At 42.6% G+C, this 19,103-nt stretch overlaps 1 protein-coding gene across 2 annotated transcripts in view; it reads left to right on the top strand.

The window, feature by feature from the left end:
- The window catches only part of CC2D1B (coiled-coil and C2 domain containing 1B), a 66,792-nt gene that overhangs the window by 9,430 nt on the left and 38,259 nt on the right, over positions 1–19,103 (top strand). For both annotated transcript variants that reach the window (XM_075935974.1, XM_006126406.4), the window contains exons 4-9: positions 2,324–2,433; positions 5,474–5,596; positions 7,354–7,488; positions 16,947–17,232; positions 17,803–17,927; positions 18,111–18,186. In XM_075935974.1, coding sequence (XP_075792089.1) covers positions 2,324–2,433; positions 5,474–5,596; positions 7,354–7,488; positions 16,947–17,232; positions 17,803–17,927; positions 18,111–18,186 — 855 coding nt within the window. The remainder of the gene's footprint in view (positions 1–2,323; positions 2,434–5,473; positions 5,597–7,353; positions 7,489–16,946; positions 17,233–17,802; positions 17,928–18,110; positions 18,187–19,103) is intronic.

The raw sequence follows: 19,103 nt of genomic DNA, 5'->3' as shown, positions 1-19,103 counted from the left end.
TTTCTCAGTGTGACTCCTCTCACTCGAATTAGGTTAACTCAGTTGTGCTCTGGAGGCATAGCTTTTGAAACCTGTGGTTTTAATAAGTAATGTTAAGGGTGCATATTCAGATGGCAGCAACTAGTTTCGTTTGTTTTTAGGCTGCAAGTTGCTCTAAGCAACTCACACTGTGTATAAGACTTTATTCTGCTATGTCTCACATAGGTGTAAATCAGGAATAAATAGAGTTGCTCCAGGGTATAACCAGTACAAGAAAGGAGCCAGGCATCACAAGGAGTATTTTACACCTTGCTCCTTTGTAGTTGAAAATCTGGTTGTTTCCAGTATTGTAAATGCTTATGAAAAGTTTTAAAATAAACTTTACCTCCTGTTTGCAGTGTAGTCGTAGCCATGTCGGTCCCAGGATATTAGATAGACAATGTGAAAAAAATTATATTCTTTCTTTTTTATGGACCAGTTTCTGTAGTGAAAGCATGTCTCTTTCACCAATAGAAGTTGCTCCAATAAACGTTATTATTTCACCCACCGTGTCTGTCTTTAACCTGCTACTGACTCTGGGTTGCAGAGGCCATTATTTGATAGGGGGTCAAGAAAAAGTTTAAATCTGTTTCTGTAGTGCAAATGAGAGCACAGAGGGCAAGCATGTGTTTTATTGAGCATACAGGGATATGATCAAATTGCAATTGTCAGCATACAAACTTCTGCCTATCCCTGTGGAAATCTGCAGGTTCACTGGACTGAACTCCTTTAAACACAAGTGGGCAAGAAAAATGCACTAGAGATAACAAGGGGAAATAGAGGAGAGGCAGATTTTAGGGTACATAGACTCCTTGTTCTTGTGAAGAAAAGGCTCATCTTCTAGAAATAAAATTCATTTTGATCATAAGAGTTGCTAACAGGAATAGTATCATGATTCAGTTTTCACCAGTGGTCACCAACCAGTAGATCTTGGAGCCTCTGGCAGGTGATCCTAATTGGTTTGGCCAAGAGGCTATCAAGTGCCAGCACTTCAGCTGCCTCTCCCCCCTACTGCTGTGCATCTCTTACCTGTTGCCTTAGAGCTGCCTCTCCACATCCCCGGGAGCCTCCTGCTTGCTGTGCAGGGCAGGGGAAGGAGAAGAGGGATGCTGATGTCATGCCCCCTCTCCCATCTTGTATCCTGTCTCCACAGAGAGGGCAGGGGGCATAACAGGACTTGGGAAGGAGTTTGCTGGCTGCTTTTGGGAGTGATGCAGGGCTTTTGCCCCCCTGTACCGCCACCCAGGAGCCACCTGAAGTAAGCGGTGCTCAGTTGGAGCCCACATCCTGAAACCCTACCCCAGTCATGAACCCTCTTCTGCATCCCTAGCCCGGAGCCCCCTGCATTCAAACACCCTTCCAGAGCCTGCACCTAGAAGCCCCTCTGGTACCCCAACTGCCTACCCCAATCTCAGCTCAGAGCCCTTCTCACACTCCAAATCCCTTAATCCAAGACCAGAGCCTGCACCCCAACCTGCTGCCCCAGCCTGGTGAAAGGGAAGGAGGCAGGGGGAGGGAGTGAGGATGGAGTGTGCAGGAGTGTGGCCTTGGAGAAGGGGCACAAAGGAGGCAGAGCACAAGGGTATTTGGGTTTGAGGTAGATCTTGGCTTGCACTTAAATTCAAAAAGTGATTTCCTGCTTAAAAAGGTTGGAGACCACTGGTTTACACTTAAGAAAAAGATCCTCTTTTGTATCTGAAATTTCTGCCAGCTGTGAAAGTTTCAGAATTCTCAAGGTGTACGCCTGTCCTTTTGATCTGCTATTGGGAGCTTTTGTCTGCATGTTCTCTCCCTCGTTCCCCTCACCCACATATTTCTAAAGGTGACACTAAACAGCACGCTTTCCTTCAGACAATCTGCAGCGAAATGTAGTGAAAATGCAGGGAAGGAGTGTGAACATGGAGATAAGTGGAGCAGAGGTGGGAAGACCAGAGGAAGAGAGCAGAGACAACAAAATAAATTAAAACCAGAGAAATATACAGAAGAAGAATAAAGGTAAAACAGATAGGAAAAGAGTGTGATGAAGAGACACAGCAAATGTATTAGGGTGTATGACATGACAGGACAAGGGAGGTGGAACAGAAGGCACTGATCAATTGCAAGTGGTAGGGCTTCAACCAAAAAAGGCCTGGGAATTACTGTACTATTTTGCTGACTAGTAACAAACATGGCCTGTAACTGAAAGGGAGATATGACAAATGAACTCTCAGTTCTTTTCCAAGCAGTATTTCTTATGGTTTAGGTTTCCCCATCCAACTGTGTGCTAGATCTTCATGGCTTGTCTCTTCTTGGTTGCCTTCTCTAGCCCCTCTGCCCATGGATCATATTGAAAAGATGGCTGCAGAGTGCATGAAGGACCTGAATGAGGAGGAAAAGGAGGAAGATGAAGGTTTGGAGGAGGATACAGACCTTTTGGTATGTATTTTCTGCCAGTAGGATTCAGTCTTTCATGGAGTAAGTTCTGTGAGCAGCAAAGCCCATCAACTTTTTAAAGGGAAATTGAGACATGGCAAAACTTACAGGTGATGTAAACATTTTTTAATGGTCAGATCTATCCACATCAAGATGAGAACAGTACCTGGCTACAAATGTGCATGTGAATATGGTTCTTGGAGGAGGTAGGCAGAGAAGAAATTCCAGTCCATGTGAGTTAGGGAAACATGTCGGAAATCCTGCTAGCCATCCTTCTACTTACAAATCCTGCTAGCCATCCTTCTACTTGGTCCGAGTATGGCCAAGCCTAATAACCATATCCTTGAACTAAAATGATTTTTGAGTTTATTAAAACATCTGTTGTATGTGACTTGACTGTGTGGAGAGAGCTCTAAATTACACTTACTACAGTCATTCATGAAGGGTGATTATTTGGAGGTTTGAAGTTGGGTTTTAGACAACCTCCAAAAAGATAAAATCCTTCTCTTAACTACTGCATGTTCTTCAGTCCTCAGGGAGGTACCCAGTGACAGAGTTATATAAGAGACCTTGGCACTGTTTGTTGGGTGGTTCTTTGAGTGTTTGTTCATGTCCATTCCAGTTAGGTGTCTGCACACATGTGCATGTTAGCCGCAAGATTGTTCCCCTGGCAGCTAGCTGTGTGACCCCTTGAGTGCCACCAAAATGGTGCTCAACATAGAGCCCTGCTGACCCCCCGCTCCCCAAGTTCCTTCTTTCCATCAGTGATGGCTAACTGGAACTCCCCTTTCCCTTGTTAGCAAGGGCAGCAGCTCGTTTGTTCCTTGTAGTTCATAGTTATAGTTATAAATGTAGTTTAGCTTTTTTTTTAATTGTTTAGTTTTCGGAATTAGTTAATTTTTGTTTGGAAGGTTTCCCCTTCCTCCCATGTGATCTGGCACCAAGGCATGCCCAGGTCTCTAGGCTTTAAAGCCCACAACATATGTGCAAATGTGACCCCCACATTTCTTGTTTAAAGTGTCTGGGAGAGGAGCATCAGAATGACTGTTGCCCCATCTGTAAAACCTTCAAGCCCTGCACCTTAAAGGACAGAGATCAGTGCCTGAAAGTTTAGTTAATAGGGGCGGCTCTTTATCTTCAGCCAGACCGCACACCAACAGATTCAGCACCAAGTTCATACTCTTCAGTGTACAGTGCACTGGTGCCATCAGCACATGGTCAAGAAATTTTGAAGACTTCTTGGCACCTCATGGCTCTTCTTGATGCTCCCAGTGCTGGCACCTCTCCTAGTCAAGGGGAAGGTCCCCAGCTAAGAACAGGCTTAAGGTGAGACCCAAGTTGGGCCACCAGCCTATTGCGCTGCTTCCCAATGTGGCAGAGAAGCCGCAGACCCAGTGACTCCTCCACCGTCCACTCTCCCGAGAGTACAAAGGAGATCTGTCTGCCATCTACTCTTGAGGCTTTTCAGGCTGCCCAGGATTTGATGCACTCCGGGGCATTGTTTCCGTTGCTGGAACCAGTCCTGTTAAGGGCACCTTCCCAGGGATAAACTGGCCATGATGAGTTGATGCTCACCTTCCCCTGCATCCAGTTCTCTGGCATTTCAAGAGGATCAAGCCAGTGTTGCTTCCCATCCAGGCTTGGTGCTGAGAAGTTCCATTCCTCTGTGGTCATCCTTCATAGACAGATCTGAGTCAGAGTCAGACTCAGGGAGAGGTTATGTCAGAGCAAGAGGCTGATGTCCGTCAGAGACCGTCACCAACATATGGCACCGGGGTAGCAAGCGCTAACTCAGTAGCACTTTTGGACCCCTTTGGCTTTCCACCAAAGCCAAGACAGGAGTTAGGGCACCACTCCAGGGTGTTATCTATAACATCGGCTATGTTCATGCCTCCATTGGCACCGCCTCCATTGGCACCGTCAGCCACGGCACCAGCACCCCCAGCTCAGACACAGATCCAAATTTCAGCATCGCCATCGGTGTTAATGATGCTGAGACTGGCACTGACTCCAATCCCAGCATCAACACTGATGGGGGCACCAGCACCAACAATGTTGGTACCAATAATGATGGCACTAGCATAGGCACAGTGCCCATCGTCTGCACTGGCCCCTTTGGTATTGCCCACGGTGTTGTCAGTTCCTTTTGAGGCTGGGACCCAGATAGCACTCCTGGTGGTGACCACCACCTCTTCATTCCCCCCCTCCCCCCATGAGGTGTTGGCAGAATCTAAGCCAGCTCCCATTCAGAAGGACAATAAAGCATTGCAGCAGCTCCTCAGGAGAGTGGCTCAGGACTTCAGTGTCCATGCAGAGGAAGTTGTAGAGGACACTGATCCCATGTTGGACATTTTGTCCTTTTCTGCTCTGGGCCATATTGCTCTGCTGCGTAAGTCCATCACAGAGACCACCAGGACTCTGTGGCTAACTCCAGCCTCTCTGTCCCCTAAATGTAACGAGGAGATACTCTGTGTCATCTAGAGGTTTTGAGCACGTCTACTCCTATGATCCTATCATCCTCTTGATTCTTTGGTGGTAGACGTGGCAAATCATTGGGAGCGGCAAGATTTCCAGGAGCACTCACCAAAAAACTGGGAGACCAAGAGGCTAGACCTTTATGGACAGGTTTACTCCACTGGCTCTAGGCAGAGTTGCAGGAAGTTCTGGGCAATGAAGATGAGACAGGAAGTGGTGAGGATGAAACCCTAGCAATGGAGGTGCTTGCAGTTCCGCCAGTAATACAGCAGCAACCTGAACTGTAGACTGTGTTTGAGGTTAAACTATAGATTCTGAAGCCAGGAGGTACATACGTTCTCCAGGGCAGTGCTTGTCCCTGTTGATTATCACTTTCAAGTTTCCCATGGGGGTGTGTTATTCTTATGCAAATTGGTGAATAGTCTACACTGAAACATTGCTTGGGTAAAAGGCCTTTTTTTCCCCACTGTAGCAGTGGAGAGGTGCTTTAGATCCTGCAGCATTTATTCATGTGGTGCTGAAAGTAGAGCATATTTTACAGTAAGTACCTCACTGATTCTTGCTTCAGGCAGAGTTGCAGGAGGTTCTGGGCAACGAAGATGAGACAGGAAGTGGTGAGGATGAAACCATAGCAATGGAAGTGCTCACAGCTCCACCAGTAATTCAGCAGCAACCTGAACAACAGGCAGAGGTAAGAGAGAGTTCCACTGAATTATTTTTATTATGCAGTTTAAGGTGACAAGCTCACTTTATAGTCTTGCTTAGTTTATCATCTGTACATTTTCCAGTGGGAGCTGACAGTTTGTTGGTATAGTTAGGTTTCATGGTGCATTGCTTTTAGAGTGAATTTGGTGTTTGTGAAAATTAGGAATTAATAATACTAGAGCCAAATATAATACAGTTTGTAAGCTCTTTTGGCATGCTGTCTGTAACTCTCTTAGCACATCCATGATGTATAAATAATAGTAATGTGTGCAGACTTCCTTTGTACATCTTACAGCTCTGCTATTGCTCCTTAATCCCTTTGATAGTGTTCTCGTTACTAGTCTTGAACCTCCACACAGTTCTGCTATGCTACATTACACTTACTAGTAGCAATACCTTGTTCTTTCATAGTGTTCTTCATCAGTAGATCTCAAAGTGCTTTATAGTGGAGGTCCGTATCATTATCATTTTACAGATGGCACAGAGAGGGGAAATGACTTGCTCAAGATCATGCACCAGACCAGGGACAGACCTGGGAATGGAACCCAGGTCTCTTTAGTCCCGGTTGAGGGCTCTGTGCACTAGACAGTACTGCCTCCCTCACACAACTAGTAATATCCTGTAAGCAATAAATAGCAAAATAGCGACGGCAAGGGGGAGGCACACAGCTACCACTATGCCTATTCCATTGGTTGAAGGAGAGTCAACATGAGTCCAAGAGGTTGTGTTTGTTTTCCACTTGGACTCAACATTTGTATTTGGGTCTGTTAGGTTAGAGAGTTCTACTGTACGCCATGCACAGATACCTTAGTCGTGATTTCCAATATCCTTTTTTTGTTTTTCGTTTGCTCCTGTCTCTGCTTCCTCCCCTCCCCAGATCTTTTACCTGTGCACCTGAATCCTGACATGCAGTAGCCACTGCTGTTTTAATCTGAAGCCTCTCCCAGTAGGCTGCCAGTGGTGCTGAGTTATACAGAATTTCAGAATTTATTTCCCTGTTGAATTTGTCTATGCAGGCAGGTTCTTTGTTCAGTTGTTGCTTTTTCTTCTGTTGTCACACAGTATTTATTTTCATGTATTGTGCGCATTATTTAAAAGAGCAAGGGTAGGTCTATATAGAAATAATGGTAATAATTACATCAATAGCCAGCTGACAGGTATTTTTGACTGCCACAGTGATTATAAGTTGGTAAATTGGGGGTAACTGTTTACTTATGTTGCATGTTTTACTGCGCAAGTGACAGACAGCAGACTTTCCAGCTTACAGAGGAAGTCTTGTATGGAAGCCAAGTTGTGAGAATCCTGGAAAAGTGTAAAGTTATCATGGTGAAGAAAACAAACATTCCCACCCCAAAATAACACCGAGCCCACCAGACCATATGCTGTCTGAAAGGCATCGCTGTAAGTCCTAACTATCCAGTCTCCAGTTAACCTTATGGCTGTACATTTTTTAAAGTACTCCACCCACTTCTCTCTATTGCTCCTTTCATAGGAAGCCCAGAGGTGGATCCAGGAAATATTAATGCAGTACAAGTGCCCTTCTGTTTCAGAAAAAAAATTCCATTTCATCCCTGCTATTTTGATTCCTGAGCCCTGTCTAGGTGTGTGTTTCTTGGTACAGAAAGGGATATGCTTTCTTTTCAGTGGCAAGGAGAAGCATGTGTAATTTGGGAAAGTAAATAATGTGTTTTACCCAGGGCCACCCACTTCTCCCCCCCGCTTTTTTTTTTTTTTTTTTTTGAGGTCACATCTCCTGCTGTTTCCAGTGAGTTGCAGCGGATGATAGAGGACAGAATTGCAAACTATAAAGCAGCAATCTTGAATGCAAAGGAAGCAGGCGAGAGTGGCAAAATACGACGGTACGAAAGAGGCCTGAAGGTATGTTGAATTCATTACACAAGTGAATGGCGGGGGAGGGAATCTTTAAGTGAAAGAGGAAAGTCCTTGTTAAATGTAGGTTAACATTGATCCAGGAATATTACTTGGTGCTTTCTGGGTGTGTGTAGGAGTGAAAAAGGAAACTGCATTATCTATTCATTTTTTATTTCTAATTTGAAGCAGTCCTGTCATATAGATCGAACTTAAAATGTAGGTTGTATATGAACATGATTTTCTAGGGTCAGTGGAAATATTTCCGTTAACTTTTCTTTATTTCAAATCCAAAGGAAAAAATATTTAAACAATCCCTTGTAGTGTTTATAATCTAGTAGTTGTAGAGTTTTGCAAGTGCACATGAGTCAGGAAATAAGACTCGCTATAAACAGGAAACTGAGTAGTATATCTTCATCTTCCAGGATGATTAAACAGTAGAAATAGAAATTAAATCTGATTTTAAAAATAGTTCAGGTTGTTCTAATGTGGTGCTAGTAATACAGGGTAACGATTTTTTGTTTGAAAAAAGAGGAATACACTGTGTATTAGTCCAAATGTGTGTACATAGTGAAATGATGTCCCAGTGGCTTGCACAGGTGGTACAGCCACTGAATGCCAAAACTGAAGGTAATTTACATGCCATTTTTGGATCAACTTGTATCGCTGCTGAAATTGGTCCTGTGACTTCTGTGAAGGTCACACCCACTTGCAATAGGTCTGAATTTGATCTATTTTTATTAGTGACAGTGTGCCCCCTTTGAATAAATTATTGTAACTTCCCTCGCACATGTAGCTGTTTCCCAAGTAATTACCTTCTCATTTTGCTGAATCTCTTGTTTGTGATGAGGGAAGGAATCCTCTCTGAGTGCCTTAGCTGCCCAGTATCTCCCCCTGTTATGGCAACTGTAGATTGCAATAGGAACAGTTTCATCTGGTTTTGGCACTTCTCAGCCAGGCAGCAGCATTTGCCATTTGAGTATGTGATGGCACATAATTCTTGCAAGAGGAGCCTGTTTCTTTGCTTCCCAGTCTACTATGTCTCATACTGCATCAAGCTCCGTGTTTTGTTCCAAAGATTTAGTGCTCTGTGCTGCCCAGTAAGGGAAGAATCTTACCTCTTCTCGACTGCTAAATAGCCTGTGTACATAAGGGTATGAAAGAGAGCCAGACCTGGAGGAGAGAATGTGCAAACTGGGAATTCCATGTGCTGTCCAGTTTATTCTAGCCTTGGAGAAAATGTAAATGCAGTCACTCCCTAAGGGAAAAACCTATTAGGTGAAAACAAGCTTGCTTTATCCAGTCCAGAAATGTAACTCTCTTACTGAAGCTTGATATTTTTTATTGTTTTTCCAAGATGGGAAGTTTCCACACACCCTGGCACTGGCCTGTGAAGTCAATGTCATAGCTAAAAGTAGAGTTCCCTTCACAGTCCAAAGCTGTTCTTTGATTGTCAAAAAGACTTACTTCTTAGTATCATTCACAAAAGAATAACAAGCATATAGGGACAAAATGAGAGAGACTAAGGCACGAATTGAATTACACCTAGCAAAACAAATACAAGATACAATCTTTAAGTGCCTAGGGGGTAGGCCATGTTGAAAATGTGAAGGACGGGGCAGGCTGCAAATGGAGAGCAGATGCTACCAAAACTGATGATTGACACTGTTAGACTTGCTGACCCCAAACTGTGCATCTAATTCCTCACACTGGTTATCAAGAAGCTGAAAAAGAAATCATGTGACCACCTTATTACATTCCAGTTCTCTGGCCCCCAGTCAGCATAGTCTAGTAAATTGAAGAGCTATTTGAAACTACTCACTATACAGAAATGTACTTCTGATCCCCAAATGCCCAGCCATATTACCAGATCAGTATTAGTTTGGATTTTTCCCCAAAATACCATGCTGCTAGCTAGTCCTTTAGTACCTAAAACTAAAGATTTTTGCAGAAAAGAACAAGAGTTGCTAAATTGTCACAACAGTCAGATACATATACAACTTCATATATCAGGTTCTTATCAGCACTGGGGAGTTTGCTAGCATATAAAATCCCTCTGGAACACAGACATGTCTTGGATGGATCATTCAATCTTTTGTTCAAAGCTTCAGTTTGTAGAGAAGTTACTCCAGAAGTGGGAAGCAGGATGAAAGACAAAATGGAAATGATGCAGCTGCCTTTTATGTCCTGTGCAATGTTGCTTTTACAGCCTTTGTCCCAAATACGAGCTTAGCATATGACATGGAAAATACAAGCTCAGCACATCAGCCTATCCATAGGCATGTCCCTATATATACTGCTAAGTCATAAGTGTAACCTCTGCCTTCTCTCAGTGGGTTCATAGCCGATAGGTCGTCAAGCATGCTGGATAGTGCAGATGCCAATCAAAGTCTGGTGGTATCGCCCAGAAACGCAGCACAGGTTTGAGATACAGATGTATCTCACACACTTCTTATTCACAATACAAAGATGGCATATACATATAACCATGATTATCATACTTAGCAAATCATCATTTTTCAACTGATTCGTGTCTTGTAAGTTTTATTGCAATTTTATAATATTGGTATAATTAATATTACAAATGGTCACTCATATTCCATACAAGGCAATGCACTGACATTCTATAAATACATTAGGAGCAAGAAGAAGGAAAAATAAAACGTAGGATCCTCTACTAAGTGGGGAAAGAGTGCTCATAACTGATGCCACTGTTTTGCATCTTCACTAAAAAGGTTAATGGTGACCAGGTACTCAACACAATATTAACAAGGGAGAAGGAATACAAACCAAAACTGGGAAGGAACAGGCTAAACAATATTTAGATAAATTAGAGATATCCAGGGGCTGATGAAATTCATCCTAAACAACTTAACGAGCTACCTGAAGCAATCTCAGAACCATTAACACTTTGAGAACTCATGGAAGATAGGTGAAGTTTCAGAAGACTGGAAAAGGGCAAACACAGTACCCGTTTTTTAAAGGGGAACAAAGAGGACTCACGGAACTAAAGACCACTCTACCAAGCTTCAGTACAGGCAGTCCCCGGGTTACATGGATCCGACTTGCATCGGATCCCTACTTACAAACGGGGTGAGGCAACCCCACACTAGCTGCTTCCCCCCAGCAGACCAGGGAGATGCGAAGCTAGCGCACCCCCCAGCCAACCAGGGAGACGCGGAGCGGCTTTTCTCAGCAGACACCTCAGCTTGAGAATAAAGGACTGAGGGAAGTGAGGTGTGGAAGAATAAAACTGAGCTCTGGAGAAATGTTTGGCTAGAGTTTCCCCTACAATATGTACCAGTTCCGACTTACATACAAATTCAACTTAAGAACAAACCTACAGTCCCTATCTTGTACGTAACCCGGGGACTGCCTGTACTTGTAAAGATACTAGAACAAATTATTAAAACAGTTGTAAACACCTGACTGATAACTGGATTATAGCCATCATGGATTTGTGAAGAATAAATCATGCCAAACCAACCTGTTTTTCTTCTTTGACATGGATATTGGCCTAGTGGGTAGGGGGAAAACAATAGCCATAATATATCTTGAGTTTAATTAGGCTTTTTGATAGACTCCCACACAACTTTCTCATCATTCAATTTGAGAAATGCAGTTAAGATGAAATTACTATAAAATGAGTGCATTAATAGTTGAAAGAGTAAACTCAGAGTAGTTGTCTATGGTTCATTGTCAAACTGGGAGGATATATCAAGTGAGGCCCTCAAAGATCCGTCCTAGATCTGGTACCATTTAGGGAAATAATAGTGTAACCATTTAAACAGTTAGCCAATAAGCATCAGCATATTGGTTACCGTAACAGTTACACACTGGCTCCTGGCCTTGCTCCTAAGGAGCTGGCTGTGACAGAGCCAGCAGCATAGGATGGCAGCTAGCTTCCTGAGAGCAGGGCTGGCTTAAAAACCATCCTCCCAGTATGCACCGACTCTACGGGAGCCTGCTGCCGCTCCACACTGCTGCCTCTTATCAGCAGGGCTGCAGATGGGAGCCAGCTTAAAAGCCAGTTCTGGCACATACTGGGTCCTGGGGAGATAGTTGCTGCCCTGCACTGCGGGCTGTGCAGTATAAAACTTATACTGCAGAGCCTGCAGTGCAGCCAACTCCCCCGGAGTGGGTCAGGGAACTGCAGCTCCTGGAGTGCACTGGCTGCTAGCCCTGCTCTCTTAGGAGCTGGCTGTGCTGCAGGCTCTGCAGTATAAGCTTTATACTGCAGAGCTTGCAGCATGTAACTGCTAAGATTTTTAAGTTACACAGTTCCCTAATTAACTGCTATTTGACATTCCTAGTACTAGTCAATGCTTTCATTAATGACTTGGTAATGGAGTAAAAAGTGTGCTAAAAATCTTGAGGGGCTGCATGTACTTTGGAGGACAGGGTTAGAATTCAAAACTAATTTAACAATTTGGAGAACTGGTTTGAAATTAGGAAGATGAAATTCAATAAAGACTAAGTATAAAAAACGTTTATTAGAAAGGAAAAATCAAATTCACAGCTACTAAATGAAAATAACTGGCTACATGGTAATATTGCTGAAAAGAACATGGGCTTTACAGTGGATCATAAATTGAATATCAGTAATTTGGAACAGTTTGCAAAAAAAAAAGCTAATATTTTGGGGGTGTATTAACATTGAGACCTTTGCTCTATATTCAGTTTTTGGATACCATACTTTTGGAAGTATACTGACAAATTGGAGTGAGTCTAGAGAGCTACAAATACAAGAAAAAGTTTAGACTATCATCTATGAGGAGAGATTAAAAAAACTGGTCATGATTAGAGCGAGAACCTAATAAATCTTCAGGTGTGTAAAGGGCTGTTATGAAGAGGACAGTGATCAGTTATTCTTTCCATGTCCACTGAATGTAGGACAAGAAGTAACAGACTTAATCTGCAGCAAGGGAGATGTAGGCTAAATATTAGGGGAAACTTTCTAACTGTAAAGGTGGTGGAAAAACTGGAATAGGTTTTCAAGGGAGGTTGTGAAATCCCCTTCACTGGAGGTTGTTCAAGAAAGGTTAGACAAACATCCATCAGTTATGGTCTGGGTTTACTTGATCCTATGCCAGCACGGGCTAGACTCAGTGACTTCTCAAGGTCTCTTCCAGCCTTGCATTTTTATAATGGATGTTCCTTTCCTATTCATGCCTCTTCAAACTGCATATGTTGATCTCATAACACCCAAGTCTTTGCCTCTGAAGGACCAGAAGTGGTAGCTCAGACTCTGGATGTGTTTGGAACCCACATCTCCTACAGAGCTGGCCCTTAATAGCTATAAAAACATTACTTGTCAAACAGTGTGGTGATTGGTTGTCTGAACGTATAAATTCCAGCCTTGTCATTGTTTGGGTTTTTTTTAATGTTTTGTTTTAATTTTAGCCAGTGAGATGACTTGTAGTAGGTAACTTTATGTTCTGCTCTGAAGTCCATGTTACTTTTTTGGCTTTGTTGCCTAACCTGGGTGTTAAGAAGCCCCTGTGGTTAGAGATAATATTTGGTGTTAGGATAAAGAATTGAGCTGCTGTTGAGCTCTGTTACTGTCAGCCGATGGTCAGGACAGTGCGTTTGTGTGTTATACACCCGAGTCTTCAACTGCTGGGACACAAAGTCCTGTCGCAGCGGGCGGCCTTAGGGAAGATCGACGAGTGCCCCGAGAAGTTTAACATCCGTGTCTTTGACTGCTAGGACCGGGTCCCTTCGTGGTGGGCAGCCAACGGGCTGACAGATGCCCCAGAGTTTACAGGGAGAGCTTATTACACCTCAGACTTTGACTGCTAGGATACATGATCCCTTCGCAGCGGGCAGCCTAGTGAAGGCTGAGAGATGCCCCAACGGATCTGTCCCCTGGAAGCGACACAATCCAAATGCCCAGCTCTGCCTGTATCTTTCCCTTATGACCAGCTGGAGTTCTTTTTAAATTGCACTTGGTTGTGTTACAGCAACCGAAGGAGTCAGGTTAAAACTTAACCAGTTACAGGTTTATTAAAAAGGCTTATAGAGCATGTGGTTACAATGGCTATTGCTCTACTTCTTAACTGCTAGCAAATACAGATCTTAAAATGGTTACAAAGGAAAAGGAAGATAGGAAATAATGGTACCAAGTGACAGCTTAATCTTTAAAGAGCTCTAATACTATGTATATACTTAAACAAAGGACACAGACAGGTACAATTTTTACCCCCTTCTGTGCCTCTCGACTCCAGCGTGTCAGGCCAGGGTCGGTCCCTCAATTCCTCGGAAAGACAAATACGAGGTGAGCGTCCCCATGGAACCTCGGGAGGTCAAACACATAACCCGGCCAGCAGGTAGATGGCAGATCAATGCTCAGAGTGAGTGGGCTGCTGGACCCATCTTTATACCCATAGGGGCCCGTATTCTCTTTCTCATCTAAGATGGCAAATTGTACTGGTCCGTCTTTGTGGCGCCAGTTCTTACAAGGGAGTTTCAAATAATTTACACTTGTAAGAGAGAGAGAACTAAATTAGGAGTACTGGACATTCTTTGCTGGGCGGGAGATTCCTCCCCCCCGGACGAGTGTGTGATCATATCAATATGGGTTTCAGTCAAGGGCACTCCTCGGTAGCCTCTTGGTCAGCAATTAGTTCGACCACCCTCTTATCTCTGCTTACAGTTGTCCAGGGTCACTTGTGAGCTAGCATATCCGGGCCTCCTGTCAAGGCTTCAAAGACTGCTGATTTTACTGCTCTGTGTGCCCTGTATGCTTCCAGGCAAACAAAAATGGATGTTACGGGGGGGGGGGTGTTCATGTCTGGCTACAGTTACTTAGCAAGGCAACTATGTAGCTCATGAGTTTGGAAATAGGAGCAGGGGCCTTTCATCTCTCAATTGCTGGTTTAAATCCACTTCTGGCTGTTATCATTTGACGGTTGCCTGGGATATGTGAAATGAGTTAGTTGAACTCGTTCCAGATCTGCTGAAGAGAGATCTGCGCTTGGATTAAGATACCACTCTGAACATTGTGTTTAAAATATACCTGTACTTGCTACAAAAACTAGTAGGCACTGAATAACTCATTTTTTAGAAGTCTGAGTTACAAAGGAATGATTGGGCCATAGATAGACTTGTCTTCTCGCTCTTAGAAGTAGGATCCTCTACCACCATGTATGTTGTGATACATTGCTAGGGTGACACAGAGGAAGCTTGTATTATATATGAAAGAAAATGTGTACCATACATGAACGAAAATATAGAATCAAGTAAAAATTTTAAATGAGCCAAAATGTTCCATAGAATCTCTAAGGATAGTAATTCCATGCTCTAATAATAAGAATATAGCAGTATGGATATATTATCAACTACCTGATTAGGACAGTGATAGTGACTATAAAATGTTAAGGGAGATTAGAGAGGCTGTGAAATTAAAAAACTTGATAATAGTGGGGGATTTCAACTAGTTCTGCAATTTCCCATTTGAGTTCTTTCAGAACTCTTGGGTGCATGCTGTCTGGTCCTGGTGACTTGTTACTGTTAAGTTTATCAATTTGTTCCAAAACCACCTCTAATCTGGGACAAATCCTCAGATCTGTCACCTAAAAAGAATGGCTCAGGTTTGGGAATCTCCCCAACATCCTCAGCCATGAAGACTGAAGCAAAGTATTCATTTGGCTTCTCCACTTTTTTCACTCCTACAGTCCTTTTGAAATATTGGGCTTTAGGGGTGATCCTGGCAATTACAGACCAGTAAGTCTAACATAATTACCGAGCAAATTAGTTGAAACTATAGTAAAGAATATAATTGTCAGACACATAGATGAACATAATTTGTTGGGGGGAAGTTAACATCGTTTCTGTAAAGGGAAATCATGCCTTACTAATCTGCTAGAATTCTTTGAGGGGGTCTACAAACGTGGTTAAGGGGGATCCAGTGGATATAGTAAACTTAGATTTCCAGAAAGCCTTTGACAAAGGTCCCTCACCAAAAGTTCTTAAGTAAAGTAAGTTGTCACGGGATAAGAGGGAAGTCCTTTCATGGATTGCTAATTGGTTAAAAGACAGGAAACAAAGGGTAGGAATAAATGGTAGGTTTTCAGAGTGGAGAGAGGTAACTAGTGGTGTTCCCCAAGAGTCTGTCCTGGGACCAATCCTATTCAACTTATTTATTAATGATTTAGAGAAAGGGGTAAACAGTGAGGTGGCAAAATTTGCAGATAATACCAAACTGCTTAAGATAATTAAGACCAAAGCAGATTGTGAAGAGCTTCGAAAAGATCTCACCAAACTAAGTGATTGGGCAACAAAATGGCAAATTAAATTTAATGTTGATAAATGTAAGATAATGCACACTGGAAAAAATAATCCCAACTATATGTACAATATGATGGGGATTAGCTACAACTACTCGTGAGAGAGATCTTGGAGTCATTGTGGAAAGTTCTCTGAAAACATCCACTCAGTGTGCAGTGGCAGTCAAAAACATCCACTCAGTGTGCAGTGGCAGTCAAAAAAGCAAATAGAATGTTAGGAATCATTAAAAAAGGGATAGAGAATAAGACAGAAAATATCTTATTGCATCTTTATAGAACCATGGTACACCCACATCTTAAATGATGCTTGAAGATGTGATCGACTCATCTCAAAAAAGATATATTGGCGTTGGAAAAGGTTCATAAAAGAGCAACAAAAGGGTTTGGAATGGGTCCCATATGAAGAGAGATTAAAAAGACTTCAACTTTTCAACTTAGAAAAGAGGAGACTAAGGGGGGATATGATAGAGGTCTTTAAATCATGACTGGTATGGAAAAAGTGAATAAGGAAAAGTTATTTATTATTCCCACATTATAAGAACTAGGGGTCACCAAATGAACTTAATAGGCAGCAGGTTTAAAACAAACAAAAGGAAGTTTTTCTTCACTCAGCACATAGTCAACCTGTGGAACTCCTTGCCAGAGGATGTGGTGAAGGCTAGGACTTTAACAGGGTTCCAAAAAAAGCTAGATAGAGTCATAAAGGTTAGGTCCATCAATGTCTATTAGCCAGGTTGGGTAGGAATGGTGTCCTTAGTTTCTGTTTGTCTAGAAATGGGTGACAGGGGAGGGATCATGTGAGGATTACCTGTTATGATCCCTCCCTCTGGGGCATCTGGTATTGGCCACTGTCGGCAGACAGGATACTGGGCTAATTGAACTTTTGCTCTGACCCAGTATGGCTGTTCTTATGTTCTAACACTGTTGATTATTTGCTCTATAGAGAAAAATTGCAGTGTACTGCTTTGTCAATCAGGCATCTTTTTACAAGCATTAAGACTCCCATGTGACCAAAAAATTAGAGGAAGGAAATATTAATGGTAGACATATTTAGAAGCTGTCTAAAAGAATGACGAGGAAGTTCCTGTTGTAAATAAGGAGAGGAGTTGACTGAGTTGTGAATGATGTGTATGTGATGGAAATGTCAGTAGCTGTTGACCTCTTCTCAATTTTTACTAGACACTGGAAACCATGCTGGCTGCAATGAAGAAGGGCAAAAAGGTCAATGAGGAAGAAATTCCGCCTCCTGTAGCCTCAGGAAGAAGCTCTAGTCCCATGTCTCAAGGCACAGGAGCTGTGCCAGAAAGTTTAGATGACCCAGCTAAGATAGTACCCAAGGAGAAAGTGAAATCCTCTACAGACCATGAGCCTGTTCATGATATGAAATTGTCTCTGGGGCCAGCCTCTCTACAAGGTCATGCTGCTGCTACTTCTGTCGTGGAAATGGGTACCATATTACAAGATGGTAAGTAATTACAACATGCCAGTCTTCCATGGAGCATGCATCTTCCTAGCCAGGTTATGATTCAATAATACATTACGCTTTTGTAGCTTTCTCAGGGGTCACACAATTGAGTCAGTTTTGCAGTCAGGAGTAGAACTTGGGAGATCTGACGCCCAGATTTCATTGTAAAGTTATACTAGAGTCACAGGATGTAGACTACCCAAAGGTTCCTTCTTCTCAGGCATCTATTCATGTCTCATTAATGGTCTCCATGCCTCAGTTTCGTAGTTGATAAATCATGGCAAAGCTTACCTGCTTACAGAGGAGCTGTGAGGCAAAATTCACTGTTTTAAAGAGCTTTGTGCTCTTAATGAAGGCACCATGGAATTGCACAGTATTGTTTTCAGCCATTGTCACTGGGATTGCCACGATTGGCAGGACTTATGGGGGATGTTCCTGGAACGAATCTACTCTACATAATATGAATGTCAATCAAAGCTATTCGGAAATAAGGGATCTTGGTGTGTAGGAGAATGTCAAAGGATGCAGATATCGAGTGCTTGTATAAGTCTTGATTTCATTCTTCTGCAGATTCCCTAAACACGAGCACACGGGCACTTTTGGTTACAAGACAGAAAGAGTATAAATTGGCAGCTCTGAAAGCCAAACAGCAAGGAGATCTAGAGAAGGCAAAAGAATATATGAAGACTGGCAAGGTATGGTATTCACAAATCAAGCTTCTGTGTTAGGAGTCTGAATCCTCGCAAATGCTCTCTGTGCTGCAGGTTTGTTAAATCTTTTGAAGGATTACCTGGTTGATCCAAATAATCACAGATAGTTTCTGAACACATAAGTCTCCTTTGGCTTTATTTTTCTGTTTTTTTTTTTTTTTTAAATAGAAATTTACAATGGTCTTAGAGGCATTGGACAGTGGACAGCCAGTAGACCTCCAGGATATGCCCCCAGCTCCACAAGGTAAGAGCAGAAGAGTTTGTTAGATGGAGATTTCTAACAACTAGACTTTTCTAGTAACAAACGGGCATAATGAATTGAAGCACCAGTGTTCATTTTAAAATCACTTTCTTGAACTGTCTGGATCAGAAGTGAGTGCTGAGAATCCCAGCTTCACAATGTGTGGTGGTTCTTGAACTCCATATTGTGGACCAAAGAGCCTCTTGTGGACACCTTCCCTATCAGTCCTGATTCCAGACATTCCATGCATTATCATCATGGCTATATGAGAGAGCAGTACTGGAACAAGATGAATGAGCCTAGATGATGATGAACTTACTGTAGTTCAGTGGGTGCAGCTGCTTGATTTTGCCCCCTCCACTTTGTATGTCTTTCGCATACCCCACCCTACCCTGAGGAATAGGAATTTACATTCTTAGTACTGAATCTTTCCTTGTTTCCACTAACCCTTTTCCTCCCTTTCCTTCTCTTAAATCTGTTCACTTCAGTGGCTTGGTTATCTCCTGCTAGATGTCTTCCATTCTGGTGTCCATAAATTATACTCACGCCAAATAAAGTTTTGCAGCCCCGTATGAGAGACCCTGCCTTCAAGTCCTCCTGTATCTTTTGAGCATTAAAAAAAAAGACATGTAGAAACCTGAATGTTTTTTACTTGCCTACACATAGCAGGAAACATCCATCCTTGCAGGATTGCATGGTTTTCCATTGTGAGAGAACCTTCTGAGTAATAGAAACACTGATTTAAGTGACAGCTCGCAATATGTTCCTTCCTTTTTTAAAACTTCTCTTCTGAAATTCATCTTTATTTCCATCTCCCCTCTGCCACAACACTTGATTTTTTTTTTACCTAAATTTATTGGCTGCTCTTAAGGTAATAGCTAAAACAAATGATTTAGTGCATATACCTGGGGTGGAGAATC

Source organism: Pelodiscus sinensis, chromosome 9 (genome assembly GCF_049634645.1).
Source record: "Pelodiscus sinensis isolate JC-2024 chromosome 9, ASM4963464v1, whole genome shotgun sequence".
Taxonomy (NCBI): Eukaryota; Metazoa; Chordata; order Testudines; family Trionychidae; genus Pelodiscus; species Pelodiscus sinensis.
This window is presented reverse-complemented; position numbering and strand designations above follow the sequence as displayed.